The sequence below is a fragment of the Mastigoproctus giganteus genome, chromosome 6 (genome assembly GCF_048544385.1).
Source record: "Mastigoproctus giganteus isolate SK-2022 chromosome 6, ASM4854438v1, whole genome shotgun sequence".
NCBI lineage: Eukaryota > Metazoa > Arthropoda > Arachnida > Uropygi > Thelyphonidae > Mastigoproctus > Mastigoproctus giganteus.
The window spans coordinates 34,980,718-35,003,684 of record NC_143580.1 but is presented as its reverse complement, the minus strand read 5'-3'; the positions used below and the strand labels follow the sequence as shown (position 1 = coordinate 35,003,684).

Here is a 22,967-nt window from a genome sequence, read left to right as displayed (position 1 = left end):
ACATTTTGACATTATAGCTTATTATATACTGTTGGAAAGAGCTCAACGAGTAGGTTTAAAATATAATTTTAAAATATTTTTAAAATTAAAAATAGTGGCACCAGACAAGAAAATGCGAGTAATTTTTGTGGCCCTCCCCTCTATTTCTGTTGCTAATGGAGCTAAAAATTTAAAAATCACATTAGCTATGTGTTAGCACGCAGCACGTCAGTTGAGTGAAAAAGTGCTCTACTGTTTTGATCTTATTTTAATTGCTTGAACAGTTAATAACAGTGATATTTGGTATCATCAGGAAGAAGAAAATTTAGTCTCCAAAATGAGTGTATCAGCTTCTGAAAGAAGTTATCAGGTAAAGTTATTTTATTAGTTTTAGATCTGCATAAGCAACCTTACTGACAAATGATTTTCAAACACAAATAGTTCAGTTCGTACAAGAAGGGCCAATTAAGCTACCCCACAGTCAAGTTAGTGCATATGTTGGAGCGATAATTTTATTGCTTCCTCCCTGCTACTCCTTGCCTTATGCCTATTTAACCACCTGAAGTAAATAACCTCAAGGGTAAAAACCCTTGATCCCACAGAATTGCCTTTTGTTGTTAAAAATTGCAAAGTTTCAGGATGACAGAGGCTATTAGTGAAGCTATTAACTTGCCGTGTGATAAAGGAGACTTCACCATACTGAATTCTTCCCAGAAAAATAAACCTCCAACGTGGAAGAAAATACAGGTGCCACTAATTTGTCGGTAAACACCGATGAGTTTCCACCTATAGTTTCTTCACAGGAACAAAGTAAGATAAGGGAAACTACAAGTGTAACTACTCCTAAAACTAAACTAGAACATCTTGAATTATCAAGTAAGGTACCAATTTCTATGACGACAAATGTCGTTACTGATTCTTCTCAAGTAAAACCTTTTAGTCCTGACACTTTAACTAGGGCTGCTACTTCAACTGCCAGGAAAATTAAAATACCAAATGTCGGGACTGTCTTACTTTCAGATCTTTTTCCTGTCGATGCACTTACTTTCCTGTGAGAAAAAATCGAAACTTACCTATTAAACGACAATAGTAAGGTCACAAAAAACTGCCATCAAAGCTATTCTTCATTCTTGGAGCGGTCTTGAACTAATTGTGAATAGCTTGATTGCAGAAAACGAAGCTCTTAAGATGAAAATTAAGATGCGGCAGATAAGAAGTGACGACTCAAAAACTATGCCCACATCTGCTCTCTCATATGCTTCTGTGGCAAAATCTTCAACTTCTATAGAATTAGTTGATACTTCTTTGAACATAGTTTCTCCTGAAAACTTATCTGAGGCTACTGCACAGTCCCTTGCAAAAGTTTCTATTAACCATACTGGAAATGTTATTATTAACCATAATAACATTTCTGTTTTCAGTCTGATTGAAACTAATATTAATCGCATGTGTAATCCTTCTTTTCCCACCCACATGGTATTTAATCACCCTAGTGAAGGAATTAATTTTTATCCAACATCTTAAAAAAAGATGATTTTCTTTAGATTTAAGTACCTGTTTAGAACTTGTTTGTTTACAATCTGGTCCAAATAAAATTTACACTTTGGAAATGTGGGTTAAGAACATACTCTGATGGGTACTTCTCTTTCAGTTTACTATCATGAAATCTGTTTGGAACCTTTTGTTTACTGATTGGTCGAAGTTTCCATTTCTGAATTGTTGTTACCCACCAGTTTTTCTTATGAAAGTCAATGTAATAATAGTTATGCTAGTATATTACTATTATTTTGATTTTCAGTCTGATAGTAGTTATTGTAGCTGTTTAATTTTAGGCTACCCACATTATTTTTTATTTATATTTGATATTAATAAAATGACCAAACCAAATTTTCTAATGTTAGTCAAAGAAATCTTCACCAATGAATTTGTGCAAAAAAAAAAAAAGTAAAGCGTGTGTTGATATTATTGAATTGATTAAAAAAGTGGAGTGATCTAGTACACGGTAGCATATGATTATAGAAAAAACACGATGTCTTTTGGGAATGTTATATACTATCATAGTAAATGTTTGCATCCAGAATAAAAACCCAAGGCATCAAAACATGAAATGTGTGTATCACACATGTGCAGATCGGTTTTCACTTGGCATTAGTATTAGTAGTGGCAATTGATAAAGAAAGTAAAATACAAGCATCAACCAAAAAAAAAAAAAGACAAATTTCTACACATCTATTCTGTGACCATCCTTCTTCATTTTAAATTTATCCCTCCTGTGTTGTCTGAGCAAGAGAAGGGAGATTTCCAGGCACCACAGTTTGCAGAACTGAAGTCCTTCTTGATAAGGGTGCCCTTTTGTTATCCTCACAAATCTCATTGCTCTTCTCTGCACCTATTCAACAGATCCATATCCTTCCTAAAATGAGGCTTCCAGGCCTGTATGCAGTATTCAAGATGTGGCCTAACCATTGCCTTATACAACAGTATAATCACTTCCTTATCCCTGCTGGCAGAATTCCTGTATATCTTGTTGACAGAACTGCCATGAGTTGCCCTAGCAGCCTGTCTGCACTGTTCAGAGAACTTCATATCTGACTGCAAATTTACCCTCAGGTCTTTTTACCCTGAGTGTGGTACCACACAGTTGATATGTTATTCTGGGATAACTCCACCCATATGTAGTAGTTTTCATTTGTCATGTTAGACTTCAATTGTGATTTCTCAGGCTATCCGCCTAATTTTTCAAAATATTATTGCAGTATCATTTCCTGATTGTCATCATTAAACCACCATGCTGACCTTCATATCATATACAAACTTAGACATTAAGCCTGATATGCTTCATCAGTATCATTAATAAATACCGTAAACTACAATGACATCAATGAACACAAGGAAACTCCATTAATAATAGTAGTCCAAGAAGAGCAGCGGCCCCTGATGACCACTATTTGTCTTCTCCTACTCAACCAGCCCTTTATTCATAGCAGTCACTTGTACCTAATGCCACACTGCTCAGATTTGTATAGATGTCTTTTATGTGGAACAATATCAAAAGTTTCTGAAATTGAAGTGTGTGATGTCAAAATTTTTTTTACATCCAGTTCCTTTGTTAAGGCATCATAGTATACAATCAGATTATTGCGGCGCCTCCGTAGCCAGGTGGGAAGGAGCAGCAGTGCATAGCACATGCTTCTTGATTAAACCGGGGTTCCAGCCCGTCACCACCAAATACGGAGCATGCGGGAAGGTCAGGGAATGACCACCGCATATCCCGGAGCAATATGGCCTTAGTTGCTAATGCTCCTAAAAACCAAATAACAACAACAACAATCAGATTAGTCATGCCAGATTACCCATTAACAAATCAATGCTGTGATTGCAGCATAACTTCATTCCTTGAGATCAAGCATGTAAAACTGGTGGCATATGGGCTGTGTGTGTCTCTCAAGCATTTGTTCTGCACCCCCCCCCCAAGTGTTGTCAACTTTCACAGTACATTTTATTGCATATAAGTAACTCAAATGGTAAATGGTGACACTTAAAGGAAATACACTAATATAAAATTTAAATAAAATTCATAAGTTATACAAACCTTCATATATGTTGATGGTTATGAGATTGCATGTTTTTGTTGGCACACTATGGCCATAGTTGCCGATGCGCCCAATAAATTCCGAAACAAACAAACAAACAAACAAGCATGTTTTTGTGCAACAAGAAAGTATTTATTATATTTTGCTGAATAATGTCACTAATGTTCTCTTTTCACACTGGTGCAGTTTTCACAAGCCATTTGTGTAGTCCTTGAGCTCCTCAAGAACTGTTTGTGTGGCCCCTGATCACTTCTGATGTTGACACCCTGCTCTAGATGGTCCTGCATTACTTCTTTAATCATGATGACTCCATTATTTTCTCTGTAACAGAAGTCAAGTTAACATGTCTGTAAATATTCACTTTACCCATTGCCCCCTTCCCATGAATAGGAGAAAGAGGTTTGCACATCTCTAATCTGTAGGGACTTCCTCTGAATCCAAGGATGTTCTCATAGTTATGGCTAAAGGCCTGCTTGCCTCTTTTGCTGGTTTATCATATTGGCATATCTTACATGGAATTCTGCGGGCATTGCAGAGAGGTTGCTAGGATGGCTCATTGGATTCTGTCAGTGATATACAAGAATTTTGTCAACAGAGACAAGAAGGTGATAATTACATTAAGCTGCATTTTGAGTACTGTATACAGATCTGGAAGCCTCATTTTAGGAAGGATGTCAATCTGTTGAACAGGTGCAGAGAGCAACATATACAACCCCTCCCCAACTTATGTAAGGGTTACGTTCCATGGAACTCTATGTAAGTCAAAACTTCCCTAAATGCTTGTGCAGCACTTGCAACTATGCACGCTGAATTTGATTGAAGCATAAAAGAAATGTTCGATGAACATGTAAATATAATTATTTATTCAATTTTTTTTATCTCATGCGCAGGAAAAATTACGAAAATTTCAAAATTATAAAATTACAAAAAGAGAGAGGAGACAAGCATAACATCAGCAAGTTTTACCTTTTGAACATCATTGCCAGAATTAACTCTCCAGCTGATAGGCACGCCACTGCGGAAGTTGAGGGCTGTGGAGATTTAGAAGGGGTTTTTTCCAGTACATCACAAAATTTCTCTGCTTCTGAATCTGATTTTCCATCCATATTATTAATAGCTTTTCCATCTTCGATATAGCACCTTGAACGCTGTTTTGTGATCACTGTTGATCTTAAATGTGATGATCCTTTAACATGTTCTTTTATACTCACACTGTCCCTTAAAATAGTATTCACTGTTGAAGCAGTGAGACCTAATTCCGTGTAATAGATGACAAACTTTGTCTTCTTCATACTTCTTAATTAATCTTCTTCATTTCAAAATCAATTTTGTTTCGTTTCCTAATGCTGCCAGCACTTGCACTTTCCATTGGTCCCTTTCCCTTCACCATTGTAATAAGTAAATAGGAATGAAGAGAAGATTCTGAAAATTTATGTTTTTTATATGATTGAAGATTTCGGTGAAGAGGAACTCATTTCACCATAATACCATAACATAAAGACCCACAGAATTCCAGTTATCGGTATTATCGCAAATGCAATAAGATCAAGTTTACTACCCATTTATAATAGATTGCTCTAACAGAAAAGCATAATAAACCGGAAAGTGCAAATTGTTTTTGTTTTATGGTAGTGACCTCCAGAAAATATATTTTAGAAAAATATCACAAAGGCATTCAAAATTGATTCTTATAACAGAACATACAATAATGATGAAAGTGTAGTGCAATTTTCATTATAAAAATTGAAATTATCTTTTTAGAGAGATAAATAGCTTAGCTATATAGCAAAAATTTTAACTTCCGAGATCTGGGAACGAATTACCAAAAAAAATAACCAATGTGCTGTTGGGTTCACATTACAATATTTTCACGATACCTCCATTTATTCCTATGGGATGCAAAATACGTTTCCATGATTTTTTTAAGTTTGCACCAGCTGGCAAAAACTTACATAAAGTCGAATTTCTGTAAGTCGAGTATTACGTAAGCTGGGGAGTGCCCGTATATATGATCATAATAATACCACCTGATAACTAGAAAATTTCAACGTTTGGTAAGACTCGGCTTCCAGGATTTCTTGATTACAGTTAAACTTTAAACTACAATTTGAGCCTGTAGGAAAAATGGGTGGGTAATTAGATTTAGCCTCCATCTTTGTACATTAATTATCAATTTGGGGAAAAGAGGGTTTGACTAACTGATATACAAGTCTTCGTAACTCATATTATTTCTAACTTAAAGTTAAATTAAAAATAATATGAATAATTTAGATCTGATGAGCTTTAGGCCATATGTATAGCCTGAAGTTCATTAGCTATTTAACATACATTAGTATTATAACTAATCTTAAAAGAAGGCTTTTGCACTTAGTTCATCATTGGTTACAGATGACACACTTTCCTTCCTGCATGGATGGAAGTGTTGCAGCTGTCACTATGGAATCTAATAGAGAATCATTTTTTAATCATGCAAATTGATGATGTCTCTTATGCATATGTGCCTGTTTAATAAAATAGACACACAATCTACAGAGATATAACATATTTATTCATGAGAAGTACAGGGAGCTCAATTATACAATAGACTAGTTACTGAGGTCCTCTACAGGTTTCACTCCTCTTTAACTTAACCTTAAAAGAGTAAAGGAGAATCTCCCAAGTATTCAAATATTCTGACTAATTAATAAAATGTAACTGCCCATAGATGCCACAAAGGTAGTCAGAAATTATTAGTTTGTAGATATAAATAAAAAGAAATGATTCAAAAATAAAACTTAGTAAGTTGATTGTATTTTAAAAAAAATAGTTATGTATTTTAAAAACATACTGTACTATATTATGTTTGAATTTCCATATAATAATGCTACATTTTGACGAAATTATACGAACATTTAGTAATTCTAATCATGCATAGTGATAATAATACTGTATTTTCTCGAATATTGCCTCACTTTTTTCCTTAAAGAATGGAACTAGACATTTGGATGCACAACTTATGTGAATTTAATCTGAAACTTGAGATTTCTCCTAAGGCTACTGCCAGACTAGCAAATAATATAACACTGCTTTTTTTATTAACTTCAGCATTTTTCATTACTGTATACAACTGAAGGAGGGATATTTAAATGCAGTAGTTGAAATCAAATAAAATTTTATGTTTTAGTGTGTTTGAATTTTGATCATGAAGTTCATTCTCCTCTCACTGAAGACTAAGGCTGAGGTGATCACTGCTAAGCTTGGGCTTATCTTCAACTTAATAACAAATACTGTTCTGCCTAAGTTGCCATCTTTAAAAAATATATAGTATCATCTAAACAGGTGAATCTACTATACATCTAAATAGTATGAATCAGAGCTGTAATACTCAATATGTTCTACGTTGATAATAATATTAGTAAAATACTAATATACTAATATTAGTATATTGAGGTTAACTTATTATTTTACTATACATCTAAATATCTGAGACACTGCCAGGACATTCGTTTCACAGCTACTGGCTTCTCATCATATTACCAGTAGCACTCTTTTAGTGCACCTGTACCTTCAGTGGGAAAACAATGATCTCCATAGTTTAAAATAAAACACATAAATAATACAAATTTTATTTCAGTGTTTTTATTTGCCTGTCTGACCATAACCTAAAAGGAAGTATTTGTTTATTACTGCTATTTATTAAAACACCACTTGGAATGTTGCACTGATAAAAAGCATAGAAAGTTAGTATCTCTTTCTTAAATGAACATTTTTCATTCCTAGCAACACACACACACAATTCATTCAAGGTATATCAAGATGGTGTGATTTTTTTACAGAATTTGAACAGTCAAAAAAATGAAATTTTTTATTATACAAAACTGTTAAGTAGGCAGATAAAATTTTGAAGTATGTTTAAAAACTAAATCAGGCAAGCAATTAATGACATTTCTGGCATTAGTATTTTCCATAAAATTATAATTCTATTTCTGTGTGGCACAATTGACCAAAATATGCTTAGAGATTGATCATTTACAAGTCTCCCTGATTTATATACTCTGCTAAATATGAGTATTAAAATCCTATTGAATTGAAAGCAGGTGTACCTCAGGGTTAGAAAGTCACTGATTAATACTAATATATTTACAATTTATTAAATATATATTTATACACATTATGCATTATTACTCACCTCAATAAACCCAGGAATTTGTACATCTTCATTAGATGAAAAATGTTTTTTTTTTTTTGGTTTACTTTTTAAGTTTAAGGAAAGTAAACTGTTGAGATTGTCAATTTCTTCTAGAAAATGCAATTTTACTTCAAGGCATGATTTTCAGAGAAATCAGTCTGCAGCACAGTACTAAACATAAAATTTGTTTAGTACCATGTAGATATACAGCATCAGTAAGAGTGATGTCATGTCATTTTTTATATAAAAGAGTACTGCATATACTCCTACTTTCTTTACTGTGTAGTCTAATAAAATGTCAGAATATAAACTTTTAAAAAGAAGTACAGAAATAAGAATTATAAACAGACAGTAGTTCTTAATGCCAATTTTATTGGAGTATACCACTACACAGGATACAAAAGATGATTATAAAGAAAGAGGGGATTGAGTTATGCAGCAAATATATGATTAGATACAAATTTTCAAGGTAAAAAAATTGAAGTAGACTTATGTGCCAGATTACTCATATTCAGTGTATTTGTCTTTTTTTAAGTTTAAAAACTTAAAACTTAAATAAAATGCAATTATGAAATCAAAATATAAATACTTAGATGAAATAAATAGAAAACATTAATAAAGGGATATTTTTTAGAATGACCTTTTTCTTAAATTTTTTTTTTATTGGCATTTCTATATATGCAATTTCTTTTCATCATTTGCTAATACTAATAGTAACACTAACTGTTAATTATCATTGGATTTGTGTCACTGAATTCAAGCTCTCCTAAGTGCTGTTGTACAACTGAATCACCAATCCAAAGAGAATGCTGTTATAACAGATAGGGAGGATAGCTACGTGATTCTTGGTGCAATAGTTCTACTGTAATTTCAGCAGATTTTGGAATGGAATTTTAGTGAGGAAATATTGAAAAATAAAGATTTGGAGCAGGTAAAAAAAAAACAAAAAAAACAAAAAAAAAAAAAAAACATATTTCCCTTGAGAAAGCCATCCTAAATAAAGGAAAATCTGAAATAGAATAAATTATAGGAATAGAAATACTGGCACAGTATGGCTTGAGACTCTGATGGATGTGCTGTAAAACCAGTATTTTATTTATTTATTATTTTTTTTTCTGCTGTGACTTCCTCTGTCCATTTTACCATTAATAAATATGGCTAAAACAAACAAAAAATTATACAGAAGGGAAGGGGAGGGAGAGAGAGTAAACATTTAAAACTTAAGTATTTATGCATTATTACAACTTAAGCCATTAAAATATTAGATGAACTATTTTTATATTTAAAATTTGAACCTTGATTGTTGCTAATATTTTAAATTTTAGATACATACTGGGTGTAAATCTCAGTACCCAGAGCGCTGCCCTCTTGGAGTCTCTCGTGTTTCAGTAGTACCACCAACAGCTCTTCACAGCATTTCTAGTGATGAATCATGGGAAGCTACTCGACCTATGGGATGCAGTCCTTTACTCGTTTTTGTAAATTCTAAATCTGGTGACAACCAGGGTGTTAAGTTCCTCAGACGTTTTAAACAACTGCTCAATCCTGCCCAGGTGTTTGATCTCATGAATGGGGGACCAGGCTTAGGGTAAGTTCTCAGTATTTACAGGTTCCATTACCATCATGCATTGTATTGCATTATTTGCAAAAATTTACAGTCCATTTTTGGGCAAAGTGGAAAAGGGACTATCAGACACTATCATAAGGCATGATAGAAGCATGACATGTGAAAATTACATATGAAGGTAATCTAATATTAAAAAGCAAAAGGCCAACATATAGCTTTCAAGGCTTGGATTTATGCACACATTACAGATTAACCATTGTTCATGAGTCAACCTAAATTGTTAATATTATTATATTATTTTATAAAAATAACATCACCAAAATAATGAATTTGCTATTTTAGTAAAACTTGGCACCATCGTGACACCATCTTGGCCCAATTAGTGTGTATTTGATCTGCAAATAATATATTGAGTCTAAATAAGTAGCCAAGCATTATTTAATGAGATACCGGTAAGCCTGTGAATCACTGTCACAACATTGCCATGAGTTTTCAACAAATAGCAGATTTATCTTTTTGATGACGCTATTTGTTTAAAATGATATTAGAAATTTAGGTTGACTCATAGAGTCAGCCTCTAAACGTCAGCCTCTATTGCTGAAAGGTCCAAAATATTCCAAAAAATTGAAATCCAAAAAACTGAATTCAGAAATGAATATAATTTTCAAAGCACAAATTTTTTTTTTAAAGTTATGTTGAACGTTATGTTAAGATTGAACAACTGATTCAAAGGTAGATTTTAAAATGGATTTGTAATGTGGAAGGTGACTGCAGGTTGCAAACTTGTAGGTGAGAATGGCTTTAAGTTAGGAAAGGGTATATTAAAGATCTCCTCTTTTTTTCAAACATATACTTTTTATGCAAGGTGTCAGTCAAAATTACCTATGCTGGCAGTTGGGAGTGCAAATGGCATGAGTACAGCCTTGCTCCACCAGGTATCATTTGTATTATTTCAAGTGAGTTTTGCATGCACTGAACATACATGCATTAAACAGTGTGTAACCACTGTTTAATGCATGTATGTTCAGTGCATGCAATTAGTGAATGATCGATGTGAAGGAGCAAAGAGTTTGCATCAAGCAAATTTTGCTTTTTAAGCCTAGAAAACAGCCTTAAAGACTTGTGAAATACTGAAAACAGTGATAATACAATGGAATGTTATTTATTTATTTATTTTTTTTTTTATATTTGCAAAAGTGGTCAAAATATCACTTGAAGATTCAGAGTATTCACATCACCCACTATCAGTTACCTCAATGAAGATATGAATCAAGTCATCCACAAAGTCTAGTGACATACTATTAAAGCAAATCAAGTCAGGTGCAATATGAAGAGCATGTTAGTTGTTGTTTTTGACAGTAGAAGAATTACTCATCAAAAGTTCATTCCTGAAGGAAAGACTGTCAGGAAATGTTCCTACTTAAAGATTTTTAGGAGTTTGCGGGAAGATGTTAGATGACAAATACCCAGAAAAGTGATCCAATCAGGACTGTTTGTTGTACTGCCAATATGCACTAGCATACACAGCTTTGTATATGCAGTAGTTTTTGATCAAGGCCAACTTAACACCCTCTCTACTTCCCTGATTAGGTCCTCCTCCCTGTGACTTCTTTTTCCCCAAGGTGGAATTGCAGTTCGGAGATTTGACAATATTTACAAGACCCAGACATAATTGCAGGTAGTACTGATGTGAACTCAGAACAAGAGTTTAAGCAGTGGCAGAAATGCTGTTCTTGTGTATTAATTATCTCCAAAAGGGACTACTTTGAAGAAGATGATGCTGATCTTATCTGAGCATGTTAATGAACCAGTTCTGCAACTGTACATGTTTAATATTTATGTATGAAAATTTCTTGTGTAGTGTTCTTTTATTTATTATAAAGAGTTGAAAAAAATATCCTAACATTATAAAAAAAAATAGATCATGACCACCATATATATATATATATCATTCTTGTTAAAGTTATTATACCACAGATGTCATGCTCAAGCTCAGTACCTAGGATCCTAGACCTAACCAACTTAAAGTACTGTACTGAGGAATTACCTTTGTCGCACTGCTGTATACCTTCCCAATTACTCTCTCCATGGGGGGGGGTTGCAGCTTTCCTTAGTAACATCCCTATGGAGAATCAATGAAATCTGCTCTAGAATGGTTTTATGTTGTGCACAGTGCATTACCTGCTAGGTCTTTATGGGTGTCCAACTATTGTGGATGATCTAAATCCACAATAGTTGGCCACCCTCCAAGAGCCCATTTGCATATATTGTCATTCTCCCTGCAGACAATTCTTATAAAATATAAGACCAGTAGTTATCATCGTGAGGTCTTAAAACTTATAAAAGTCCCTTATAGGACTAGAGCGGTTATTGAACATGTCTCAAGTCCATTGCTTGACCACAGAAAAATTAATGAAGACATATACTGTAAATTTCAAAGCACTCTTCACGTAGTAACATCTTCTATGTCCTACCTAGAGTGCAAACACCCAGTGTTCTCATGTTTGCATTCTTCTGCATCCTGTTATAGCTTGCAGAGGTTCTATATACTTCTTTCTAAGTTTATTTTAAGCATACAATCCTGCCTAGTGGGATTCAATATACAACCTCAATTCTTAATCTTACATTCTTTACCAGATCATCTTTTAAAAAGGCTCTCACTATTTCTTTCAAAAATATTTGAAAAATGCTGCTAGCCCTCCTCAGATTGTTTGCAGATTACAGTCAGGTGTGTTGAAATGCCAGACTATCGAAAATCTGACTTCTGAAAATATCTATCTTTAGTGAAATCCTTACAAAGTTCACTTGCCATGCCACTTTAAATATTCCCAAAGAGTAATATCCAAGTGGGATTTAATAAATTTTGTGAACTGCACAATCAAAATGTTACCAAGCAAAAAGAATATTAGCTAAGCAAGATGAGATACTTATCCCCACATATTCTACATATCCAGTACACTGAATTTATCTTCAACTATCAAGGCAGCCTACCTAAAATATCAAGTAGGCCTATATATTGAATCCAATCAACTGCTTTAAATTTCAGAAATTTGGTCACACTCAAATAGTTTATAGAAGAGTTGCTATCTGTGATGGCAACTCTTCTATCAACTGTAGCAGATCTAAAGATCACATTCATACAAAATGTCCTACTTACAAAGTGTTCAAATTGTGGCAGACCACATCCTGCCTGTTCAGAAGAAATTTAAACATGCAAACAATGGAAAAAGGGAAAAGTTCAAACATATAGGGAACAAAGGGTGCTCTTATGAAGAAAGGCTTAAGTTCTGCAAATTGCAGTTTCTGGAGACTAGGCACCTGCAAGGCGATCTGATTGAAGTGTATAAGGCCTTGAATGGATTGGGCAGGCTCAATGCTGATGGGATTCTTCCTCTTGCTCAGATTACAAACTGAGAGAAGACAGTTGTAGAATAGATGTGTGGAATTTTGCCTTTAGCCAGCGAGTAGTTGATTGCTGGAACAAACTTCCATCTGTTGTTGTGGAAGTTGCTTAAATAAATTCAAGGCAGAACTAGACAAACATTTGGAATGAATGGATCAGTGAAATGGGAAGGAATTTTTTTTTTTTTTTTTGGCTGATGCTGTATAAGCTTGCTTTCTTGCATCATGTGCCTCTAATGCTAATATAAAGTTAAGAATAATGTGAAATATCAGAAAGCAAAAAAAAAAAACAGTTATCACTTCTTCAGATCTATGCTTCAATGACCCAAGTTCAGTTGGGGGTAAACAGAAAATGCAGTAGCCATACAGACAGATGTATCTGTCCCTCCAACTATCTGAATTATAGATTGGGCCAAATCTACACAGAAACACAGAAAAACCCAACCAAGCTATAAATAGCCTTGTTTCACTTCCTACAGTCATTAACTCAGCAGTACAAATGCCAGAAGGAGCAACACATATGGTCAAGAAAAATAAGAAGAAAGGCACTTCTCATGTGGTTATATCAAATACAGAAAGGTGCAATCCTTGAAATTCATGCAGAAGATGATGCAGATCTTGCTCATCCAGTATTTTCTGAAATATAAAGCAAAAATTTAGAGGCATAAATCAGCTTCTTGGAAACAATGTGAAAGTTCCAATAAGCCTAAATAATGAATACAGTAATTCAATGGAACTGTTGAGGACTTCATAGCAACATTGATGCTATCAGAAATTTTCTTGCCAGCATAATCCAGTATGCTTTTTTCTACAAGGAACAAATCTCACTCCACAGATTTCACTGTCAATTAAACATCCTACACACCAGAAAGGTAGAAGTTCCTCCAATGCAGCACATGGAGATGTGGCAATACTCATTAACAAGAACATCCCTTCCAGGCATGTTCCTCTTCTAACACCTTTGGAAGCTGTTGCAGCACATGTTATATTTGGTATTATGTTAATGGTTTTTTCAATATACCTGTCACCAAATCATACACACAGTTTTTTTCTGGCCTTGATGATCTTGTAAATTAGTTACCTACACCTTTTTGTATTCTGGGAGGCTTTTATGGATACCACCACTGTGGGGCTTTAGCCATTTTGATCATCTTGATAAGTGAGGCCACTCATGGAAAGACTTCTGGACAAACAATGTAATTGTCTGTAATTAAAAATTAAGCTTTAATTTAACTAATGTAAATATGTATGTAAATATATGAGTTGTAGAATGTCTGTACAGAATGATTAATGTGTAAATACTGTATATATTAAACATAAAATGTGTATATAATATTTCGGGACGAGACTACGTGTTCAGTATATGTAACCCACTGCACGTAGTATCTCGTACTCTGATATGTACTTAGCACCCTCCTGGCACTTTGCCGTCCCGGGGTGGTTTCCTTATGGAAATAAACAGATAATAATAATAATAACTTGAATTCATCTTGAATTTTTAACCAGTCATACTATAACCTAATATCAACAGATGAATTATGTATACAGTGTATTTATTATTATTATTTTTTTTTCTAATTTACTCGGGCTGTAGAGCAAGATTGTTCTCTGTTGAATCTGCCACTATGTAGCATGTGGTGATTGGGGTGCTGACACATCAGGGGAAGCCTAACCAAAAGCATTTCTGAACATTACATTTCCATTTATATGGGAAATCTGGTACATGTGGGATCTGGCAAGGCATTTTTGGCATGAGCAATATAATGTTCACCACAGAAAGTTCTTCCATGGACATTAATTTTAGGCCCTTCACCTGACGAGTAGCTTCTCAACATCAACTAGAAAAATTTCATCCTGTCTTCAATTGGTTACCCAAAAGAGCACTCTTGGTTGTGACATCCCATTCCAGACAAGGCACCATGCAAGCCCATTACTACACTGTGTGCCAGTTTTATAAAGTGCTTTTATTTAGTTATTTTTTGTCCAGAATTCTGGATTATAGCTTTTGTATGTTTTTATATGTTAGTATGATAAACCATAGATAATTCCTCCTCCTGCATTTTATCCCTCTACCCTTTTGCTATTATACAACTTGGACAGTTTCTGTATAGGACCATGCAGTATAATACAATTTAATGTTGCATTTTTGTTTATTCAATCACACATATGTTCACTAAAACATATAGAATATTACTCTGATATATGAACTATTAAGGGTAGAACATTATATTTTATTAGAGTCAGTATAGACTGCGTGTTTGTAATGTATGAAACTTTTCTACCAATTGTTTGCGTGTTTAATTTAACAGTTTCCAGTAGTGATTATAACAGTCATTGTTATGAGTTGACAAGGAGTGCAGGGTAATTGAAAACTCATCATTTACCATTTTGCTATTTTTATGTATTCTCCGTAATTTTCACATTTAAATAGATGACAAAAATTTGCTTGTGAGTAATTGTTTGTTGGAATAGACTTCCATCTGGCATTGTGGAAGTGGATAGTTTAAATAAATTTAAAAATGGATTACACAAATTATTAGAAGGAATGGACGGATGGTGTGGGTAATGGTTTTACAATTAAATAATATTTAACTGTGATTTTTTATTTTTTTAAAAATGTTTTTGGTAGATGCTATATAAACTTGCCAGCTTGTACATAGCTGCCGACTCTCCAGATTTTTGATGGTGAATCTGTCCTTTTGTTTCTATTTGACCACTTTGCTCTCTCATCATTATAGTGGAATTGGTATCAGAGTTTCTCCATTTTTTTCTTTGGGGGAAAAAAAAAATAAATAAATAAAATAAAACTGCATTAAAATCAGAATCTTTAAAAAAATTCTGTGAATTTTTTCTTAATTTTGTCACAGAATATGGCCATGATAAACACCTGAAAATAGTTTGTAATCATAATTGTTCATCTAGCTTGCTGTTTAAAAAAAAAAAAAAAAAAAGTTTATTCTGTGGGGGTTCATTTCCAATGCAGTGCATACATTACAAGGTGATATCCTCTCTCATGAACATTGCCAATGTAGTCCAGAAATATGAGCAAGAACACCACCCTCCCCAGAATCATCATCGTGATCTGATGAAGTGATACAGCTTTAAATATTTAATACATTTTTACAGAATAAACTTGGTAAATTGTATACTTAGTTTGATGGCCAGGTGATTTTGTGAATTCTTAAAACCAAAGTGCACTTCTTTGCAGCAATCAAAAGTCTGCTAACTTCAAACAGAATTCACAGATAACAAGTTGCTTATTTGGATTATTGGAAGTGTAAAGTTGAATATTATTTAACTTAAATATAATTTTATTTGAAGAATCAGTCCCATCATCCAGTAATGCTATTCGGTGAACAAGTTTTTTGAACCAAATTGAAGTGAATTGATTTTGTGGAAAACACACAAAGTTTCCACTTCTTTTCAATATTTTTAAAGATAAAGAAATAGATATTTTGTTGATCAGTTCTGTCAATTTCAGTGTGAGAACCTACCAGGTGCTGTTATGGAAGAAGAAAGAGTTAATGTACAGTGATCCATGGTAGTGGAACTGACAAGTGTAGAAGGAAGCATGAAATATAATGAGTCATCCTAAGTCAGTCTCAGCATTTTAATAATTCCTCATAGCAATGCCAAGTGTCAGAGAAAAAAAAATCTATTTTTTGTCTGTTTTTTATAAAACAAGCTTCTGTTTTTTTGTTTTTTGTTTGTTTTTTTTTTCCTTTATACATAAACCTAATCTCCAGTTTTTTGAAATCCAAAAGTTGGCAGCTGTGCTTGCATCATTGGCCACTTCTAATACTGATACTAAATATACAGATTTTGTTTTTTACTTTGTGCTCTAAATGTTTTTATTTCTCTAAGGTTTAAGCCACTGGATGCATTAAATTTAACATTATACTATTCAGATTTATATTTCACATGATTAAATAAAGGAAGCCAAATTGACCTTCTTAACTCTGCTTTAATATTAATATTACAAATGTTCATTATTCCCATATGAAATATAGTTATGAAATGTATATTTGATATTGAAAATCAAATGGCTGTTTTCATAACAGCAATATCATTAGCAAGTATTTTATTTTTCTAAACAGCCTACGAATGTTTAAAACCTTTAATCCTTTTCGTATTCTTGTGTGTGGTGGTGATGGAAGTGTTAGCTGGGTACTGGCAGAAATTGATCAGCTCAATCTTCACAAACAGGTAAGTAGTAATTGATAAGCAACTGTTTGAATATAAATTAAGTTGAATGTTAATTGTGGAGGTCATATTCACCTAGTTCTGTTTAACTGCATCTGATAAATTCAAAGTATAATTCTTTTGAAATCTGTCTCATTTAAAATTTCTTTGTGAGAAGGACATTTTAAATGACTGTGGTCATATAACAACCATAGCAAAATGGCTGCGGTATTATATGTATTGGTAGCTTAAGTTTGGGTCCATGAGAGTAGCCAATATTCCACAGCATGGCTCCTTTTTCGAATGGGGTTGCTGATGTCCATATTTCTGCTGTGAACACTATAGCTGTATAAAATTAATGCCTGTAGTTTATACAAGTTTGTAGTTGTCATGTAGGAGCTGGTTTATGGAGAGTCATCAATACAAGTAGCTCCTCAAGAACCAGCTTTAATTTATCGTTGGAGGGAATCAGTTTACTGATGGAATTGTAGTTCGATGTCAGAAATGACTTCAAGGTCAGTATGACTTTTGACATTATTGATTCCACTTCCTTCAATAAAAGAGATTATGATGGTGGGACTGTTTCAGAGAGAATGTAATTTCAAATGATTTTTCAGGGTTTTTCAGGGTTGTTGTGCCTCCGTAGCCAGGTGGGAAAGAGCAGCAGTGCGTAGCACACGCTTCTTGATTAGACCGGGGTTTGAGCCCGTCACCACTAAATACGGAGGATGCGGAAAGGTCAGGGAATGACCACCACATTTTCTGGAGCAATATGGCCTTAGTTGCTAATGCTCCTAAAAATCGAACAAAACAAACAACATCAGGGTTGTTCTTTAGGTAGATCCAAAAGATATTTGTTGAGTTCTCGGAGCTTGTGGTTCACTAATGATGACGCATCAGATCAATGATCATTAAAGAGTATTGTAGTAAAAACTTATATTGTCAGCATAGATTACGATGTTGGGATGGCCTGTTAAAAATAGAATTGTTTATGTTGAGAATAAGGCACCAGATAGAACACCTCTTTGAGGGACCCCTGCAGTTATGATGTGCTGAATGGTTTTGCTCTTGCTCTTTATGATTTTCCTAGTTATCAGAATGTTTTCCAGGACCCATAATAAGTCGCCAGTACAGTTCTTCTCTGTGTGCTTCAATGTTCAAGTAAGCAGACTAACAAGCTTGCATCTTTGTTGAACTACCTGCCAAATTAGTGGTGGTGGATTTCCCTTTGATTGCACAGTGGATCTGCAGGAGAGTATGCTCTATAAGTTGAGATGAAACAATTCATTGCAGTACTTTTTCAAGAAGTTTTAGTAAACTGGAAGAGCAAGAAATCTACTGGTCTTGGATGTTATAACTTGTTGTCTTCTGGGGTACAGGTTTGACTGAATAGTGATCCCAGTTAGATGGAAAATAGATCCTGTGAAGATCAATGTAAGTATGTCTAGAATGAAGAAGCTCAAACATTTAATAATGAACTGAGATACTCCATCTACTCCAGAGGTGGCCACTAGTGGAAGAGCATCACTGCTTTTAAGAGCTCATAAAAGTTTGGAAAGAACTGACATAGTTTAAATACAGCTTTTATTGCCAGAAATTTTGACACTGTGTTTCAGTGTGATGGGAAGCTTATGCATGCTTATGTTTTCTGCCTTTTAGTATTAATTTACCAATTAAATTTACATTATAAATGTAAAACTTTTAATATTTTTATTACAAGTGTTTAGCATGAAATTCTTTTACATAATTAACAAAAAAATTTGTTAGCACCACACATAAACCATTGGGAAGGGGAATATGTGCTGCATTTCCAACTTAATGTAGTTGGTTGATATGTTGTTTAATGGCACAAGGGCTGCTAAGGCCATATTGTGCCTGGTTCTATTTGGTAGTACAATTTCCAGTTAAAATCTGTAAAATAATCCCGTCTGCTTTAAGAAATAAAAGAATTCAGCTAGATTTGCATTATCTCCAATCAGATGGGGTAATGTCAAAGGTTCTTGCAGATGTGAAAGCGATTTGAAAATTTTGTTTCGATAATTATTATAATGATTGCAATTTATTAGAATATGCCTCACCATAAGTGTAGTCTGACAAAATGTACAAATAGGCGGATCTTCCTCCTTGAGTAGATAAATATTGGTTAGATACATATGCCCAATACGCGTCCTGGCCAGGATCACCTCCTCTTGCCTATTTGATCGCATGCTTGATGGCCACAACTTAGGTTCCTGTTTAAATTGAAGCAGTTTATTGCCGCACTGAGCCTGCCAGATTTGCAACCATTGCTCTTCACACACACGTAATGTAGTGCATAGCAGGAAAAGTTTGGTCATCCTCATTTAGAATTATTTTTAAAAAAATGAAAAAAAAAAAGCTGATTTTTTTTTATATTGCATTTTATCACCACTGTTGAAATGTGTTAATTGTGGATAAGTCTAAAACAGTTTTTACCTTAAATCTAATATAGTGTTTTCCCCAAACCACATTGACTCATAAACTCTAAAGGGATCATAACTGAAAAAATTTGACAGCATTTTTTTTTTTTTTTTTTTCACCTTCACATTCCAACTGTTTAAAGTTAAACACCATTACCACATGCTGGGTTAGATACTATTACAAACTTTCATATTTTAATAAATTTGAAACAGCTCATAATTAATAATCTGACAACATTATTACATCGCCAGTGTCACCGAGAAACTTTCTTCTGAAGCACATCTTGGAATACATGTCATCACTTCTGTTATGACCATTTCAGTTTTTTTTGTGTTTACATTTCAGCTGGAGCCACATCAAAGCCACGGAATGCTTTTCTGTACAATATAGGGAGTTATTCTTTCTTCATTTATCTACTTTTATGCCTGAGGCTTATGGCTTGATATAAAAGATGAGTGAGAGAAAAGGTGAAATTGCCTGTTTGTTTGATATTGTCATATATACTAACTTTTTTGTCTTAGTCATAAAATATGTATACAAATACAATGTTACAGTCACATTTTCAGGAAACATAATTTACTTGGTACACATTCATGAGGTTCAATAATACCATGCACAATTCAGAATTTATTTCAGTTGCATTATTTGATAACTGTACCTGGAAGGATTGTTTACTGGATCTTTAATTGTACTTAGTTTTCCTGTCTTGTTTTAAGCATTGTGTGAGCATGTTATGAAATGTTTTCACAAATGTAAACCAATAAAAATATAACTATCTGATTTACCTATTCCACTTAATAGATAGTTGATTTATTAATTTAGTGTCAAGTAGGTGTACTGCCATTGGGAACTGGTAATGATTTAGCCCGTGTATTAGGATGGGGTTCTGTATGCGATGATGACACTCAACTGCCTCAGCTCTTAGAAAAATATGAGAAAGCAACAATAAAATTGCTAGACAGGTAAATATTTTAAGTGTGATGATAGTACATTGATATGACTTTTTTTCATTTCCTTGTAACTTATAGTTGGTTTTAGTGACTCAGTGTGATTCATTTTTCTTTAGGTGGAGCATTATGTCTTATGAAGGAACAATGCCAGCAGCAAAGAAAATGCCTGCACAGGCAAGTTTTACTTCATAATGTTTAAATTAGTAACTATGCATACAAAGTTACATAAATATTTTCTTTGTGTGTGTGTATGTTTTTTTTTTTCTTTTTTTTTCCTGTATTGTTTGTAGAATACAGTGTAGTAAGCTACATTTATGAGACAGAGAGAGAGAGAGAGAGAGAGAGAGAGCAAACACTTTGCACTATATTACAGTTTAATATAATTTACTTCATATAACAAATGAGAAAACTGAATAAAATATTTGTTCACAAGGGTAATTTGGTAACTAAATTAGAGATCTTTCAGGTCGAGGGCTGCTACTAAAATCCAGTACAGACTAAGGGCACCACCACATGTAAACTTTGGTGGGCCATCAATTCTGTAAAGTTTAACATACTTAGGCAAGTGAGCAAAGTAGTTCAACTTTTTAAGTTATACAAGTGACCTCTGGCATTGGCCAACCCCCCAAATCTGAATGTCTTGGTGCCTAACCTTACAAAGAATCCTGCTGGTATAAATTATATATACAAATTAAATGCTAAAGAACAAAACAAAATAAACATATATTAATAGATCAGAATCACTTAAAAACTCATTAAAACTGAAGAAATTATTTAGTGGCCATAAAAATATTAATTAGCATGAAAATTTCTCATTTCAGCTAATGGCTTATTTCAGTTTCTTTGGATATATCTCTAAATGAAATAGAATTAAGCTGACACTCAGTGTGCTACCATCATTCCTGAATTTGAACTGATTCCTGAATGATTTGTTGTACCAGGATACCAGAGTCACAGTGGCTAATTTTATATATATAATTTGTATTAATATTAAATTCAGTTAAGTAAGTATAAATGGATGTGAAAGTTACACGAGGTGCCAGGAAAGTAGAAAAAGAAGGGATATTAAGGATATTAACATTCTTTAGGATATTAACATTCTTTTCACCTTAGTGAAAGGTGAAAGAATGTTAATATCCTAAAGGTTATGATGAATTAAGTAAATTATGGGCTGAATTGCCGAGCCAATATAAAGTGGGGGAACTGTAAAGTAAAATTAGTACAACAAAATATTAATAAAATGCAAATAAAAGTAAAAATAAAATGAAAATGTTATAGCTGTCATCAGATATGGGGGGTAAACAATTTTAGTAAAAGGTCTAATATAGGTAATACAAAAAATGCTTGATCTGATTTCAGCAGAAATAAATATTGATATCCTGATGGAAATGCCTGATAACATATCAATATTTATTTTTGCTGACATCAGATCAAGCATTTTTTGCATTACCTATATTAGACCTTTTACTAAAATTGTTTTCCCCCCATATCTGATGACGGCTATACCATTTTACTTTTATTTTCTTTTTATTTGCATTTTATTAATATAGTAAACCCCCGCTATTCGCGGTATCTGTATTCGCGGTTTCGCGTATTCGCGATCGCTGATTTAATACAAAATGAAACCTAAAAAAATGTGTGTGTGTGTGTGTGAATTTTAAAGCGCCGTGAATATTATCCGCCATAAAAAAACATGGGTGTGGCTACAATTATCTTTCCCGGTCAAAACAGCGCTCAGTGGGTGGGGGGAGAGGGGTGACAAAATCGCGAGCGTGGATGTTTCTTGCTAATCCTTGTTCAGTATGTTATGCGCTTGTAATGGAAGTTTTTGTCGTTTGCTTTTAATTTATATGCTTATAAATTAAATAAATTTATCAATTTATAAATTGATATGCTTACAAAAGTGATAAATCTACCGTAAAACAGACTTTTTCGAGTGTGTTAACGGACGAAAGTGACTTTATTGTGGACAAGTTCTTTCTAACCCGTACAAAAATATGGCTACGAATAACAAGAGAAATGTGAAAATATCAAAGAAGGTGATGACATTAGCGAATAAAATTGAGTTATTAGACAAAATTTCTAATGGTCAAAGTGTCTCCTCAGTGGCAAAACATTATAAAATCAATGAGTCAACGGTACGATCAATCAAAAAATCGGAAGAAAAAATCCGCCGTAGTGTCCGTGAAAACGCGCTAATTGCTTCAAAAATTTGCTCTGTAACTCGTGATGTTAAATTAGGAAATATGGAAAAGGCTTTAAATCTGTGGATAGAAGACCGAACTCAAAATAAAATTCCGTTAAGTTCACTCATCATTCATGAAAAGGCAAAACTCCTTTATCAACACTTTAGCGAAACTGGTGATAGCTCTGGCGGGATAAGTTTTTTAGCCAGCAAAGGTGCTGGTTTGAAAGATTTGTTTTAAATTTCTAATAAATATTACATTTAATATTAAATTGTTTCTTATTTTCATTTCGATGCCATATGCTTGCATTTCACTACTGTCTATGTACATAGTCATATTATGAAGGTACATATAACACATACATAGACAAAATTTTAGACTAGTTTTTCTTATATATTTCATACTTTGGAACGGAACCCCTTTATTACTATGGGAGCCATAACTCAGTATTCGCGTTTTCGGTATTCGCGACATTTCTCAGGAACATAACCCCCGCGAATA

General features: G+C 33.6%; 1 protein-coding gene across 2 annotated transcripts in view; it reads left to right on the top strand.

Moving 5' to 3' along the window:
- LOC150084152 (diacylglycerol kinase delta) overlaps positions 1–22,967 on the top strand; it is a 511,886-nt gene that overhangs the window by 269,904 nt on the left and 219,015 nt on the right. For both annotated transcript variants that reach the window (XM_090375907.1, XM_090375908.1), the window contains exons 9-12: positions 9,066–9,328; positions 16,807–16,915; positions 20,153–20,292; positions 20,397–20,454. In XM_090375907.1, the coding sequence (XP_090232033.1) occupies positions 9,066–9,328; positions 16,807–16,915; positions 20,153–20,292; positions 20,397–20,454 (570 nt within the window). The remainder of the gene's footprint in view (positions 1–9,065; positions 9,329–16,806; positions 16,916–20,152; positions 20,293–20,396; positions 20,455–22,967) is intronic.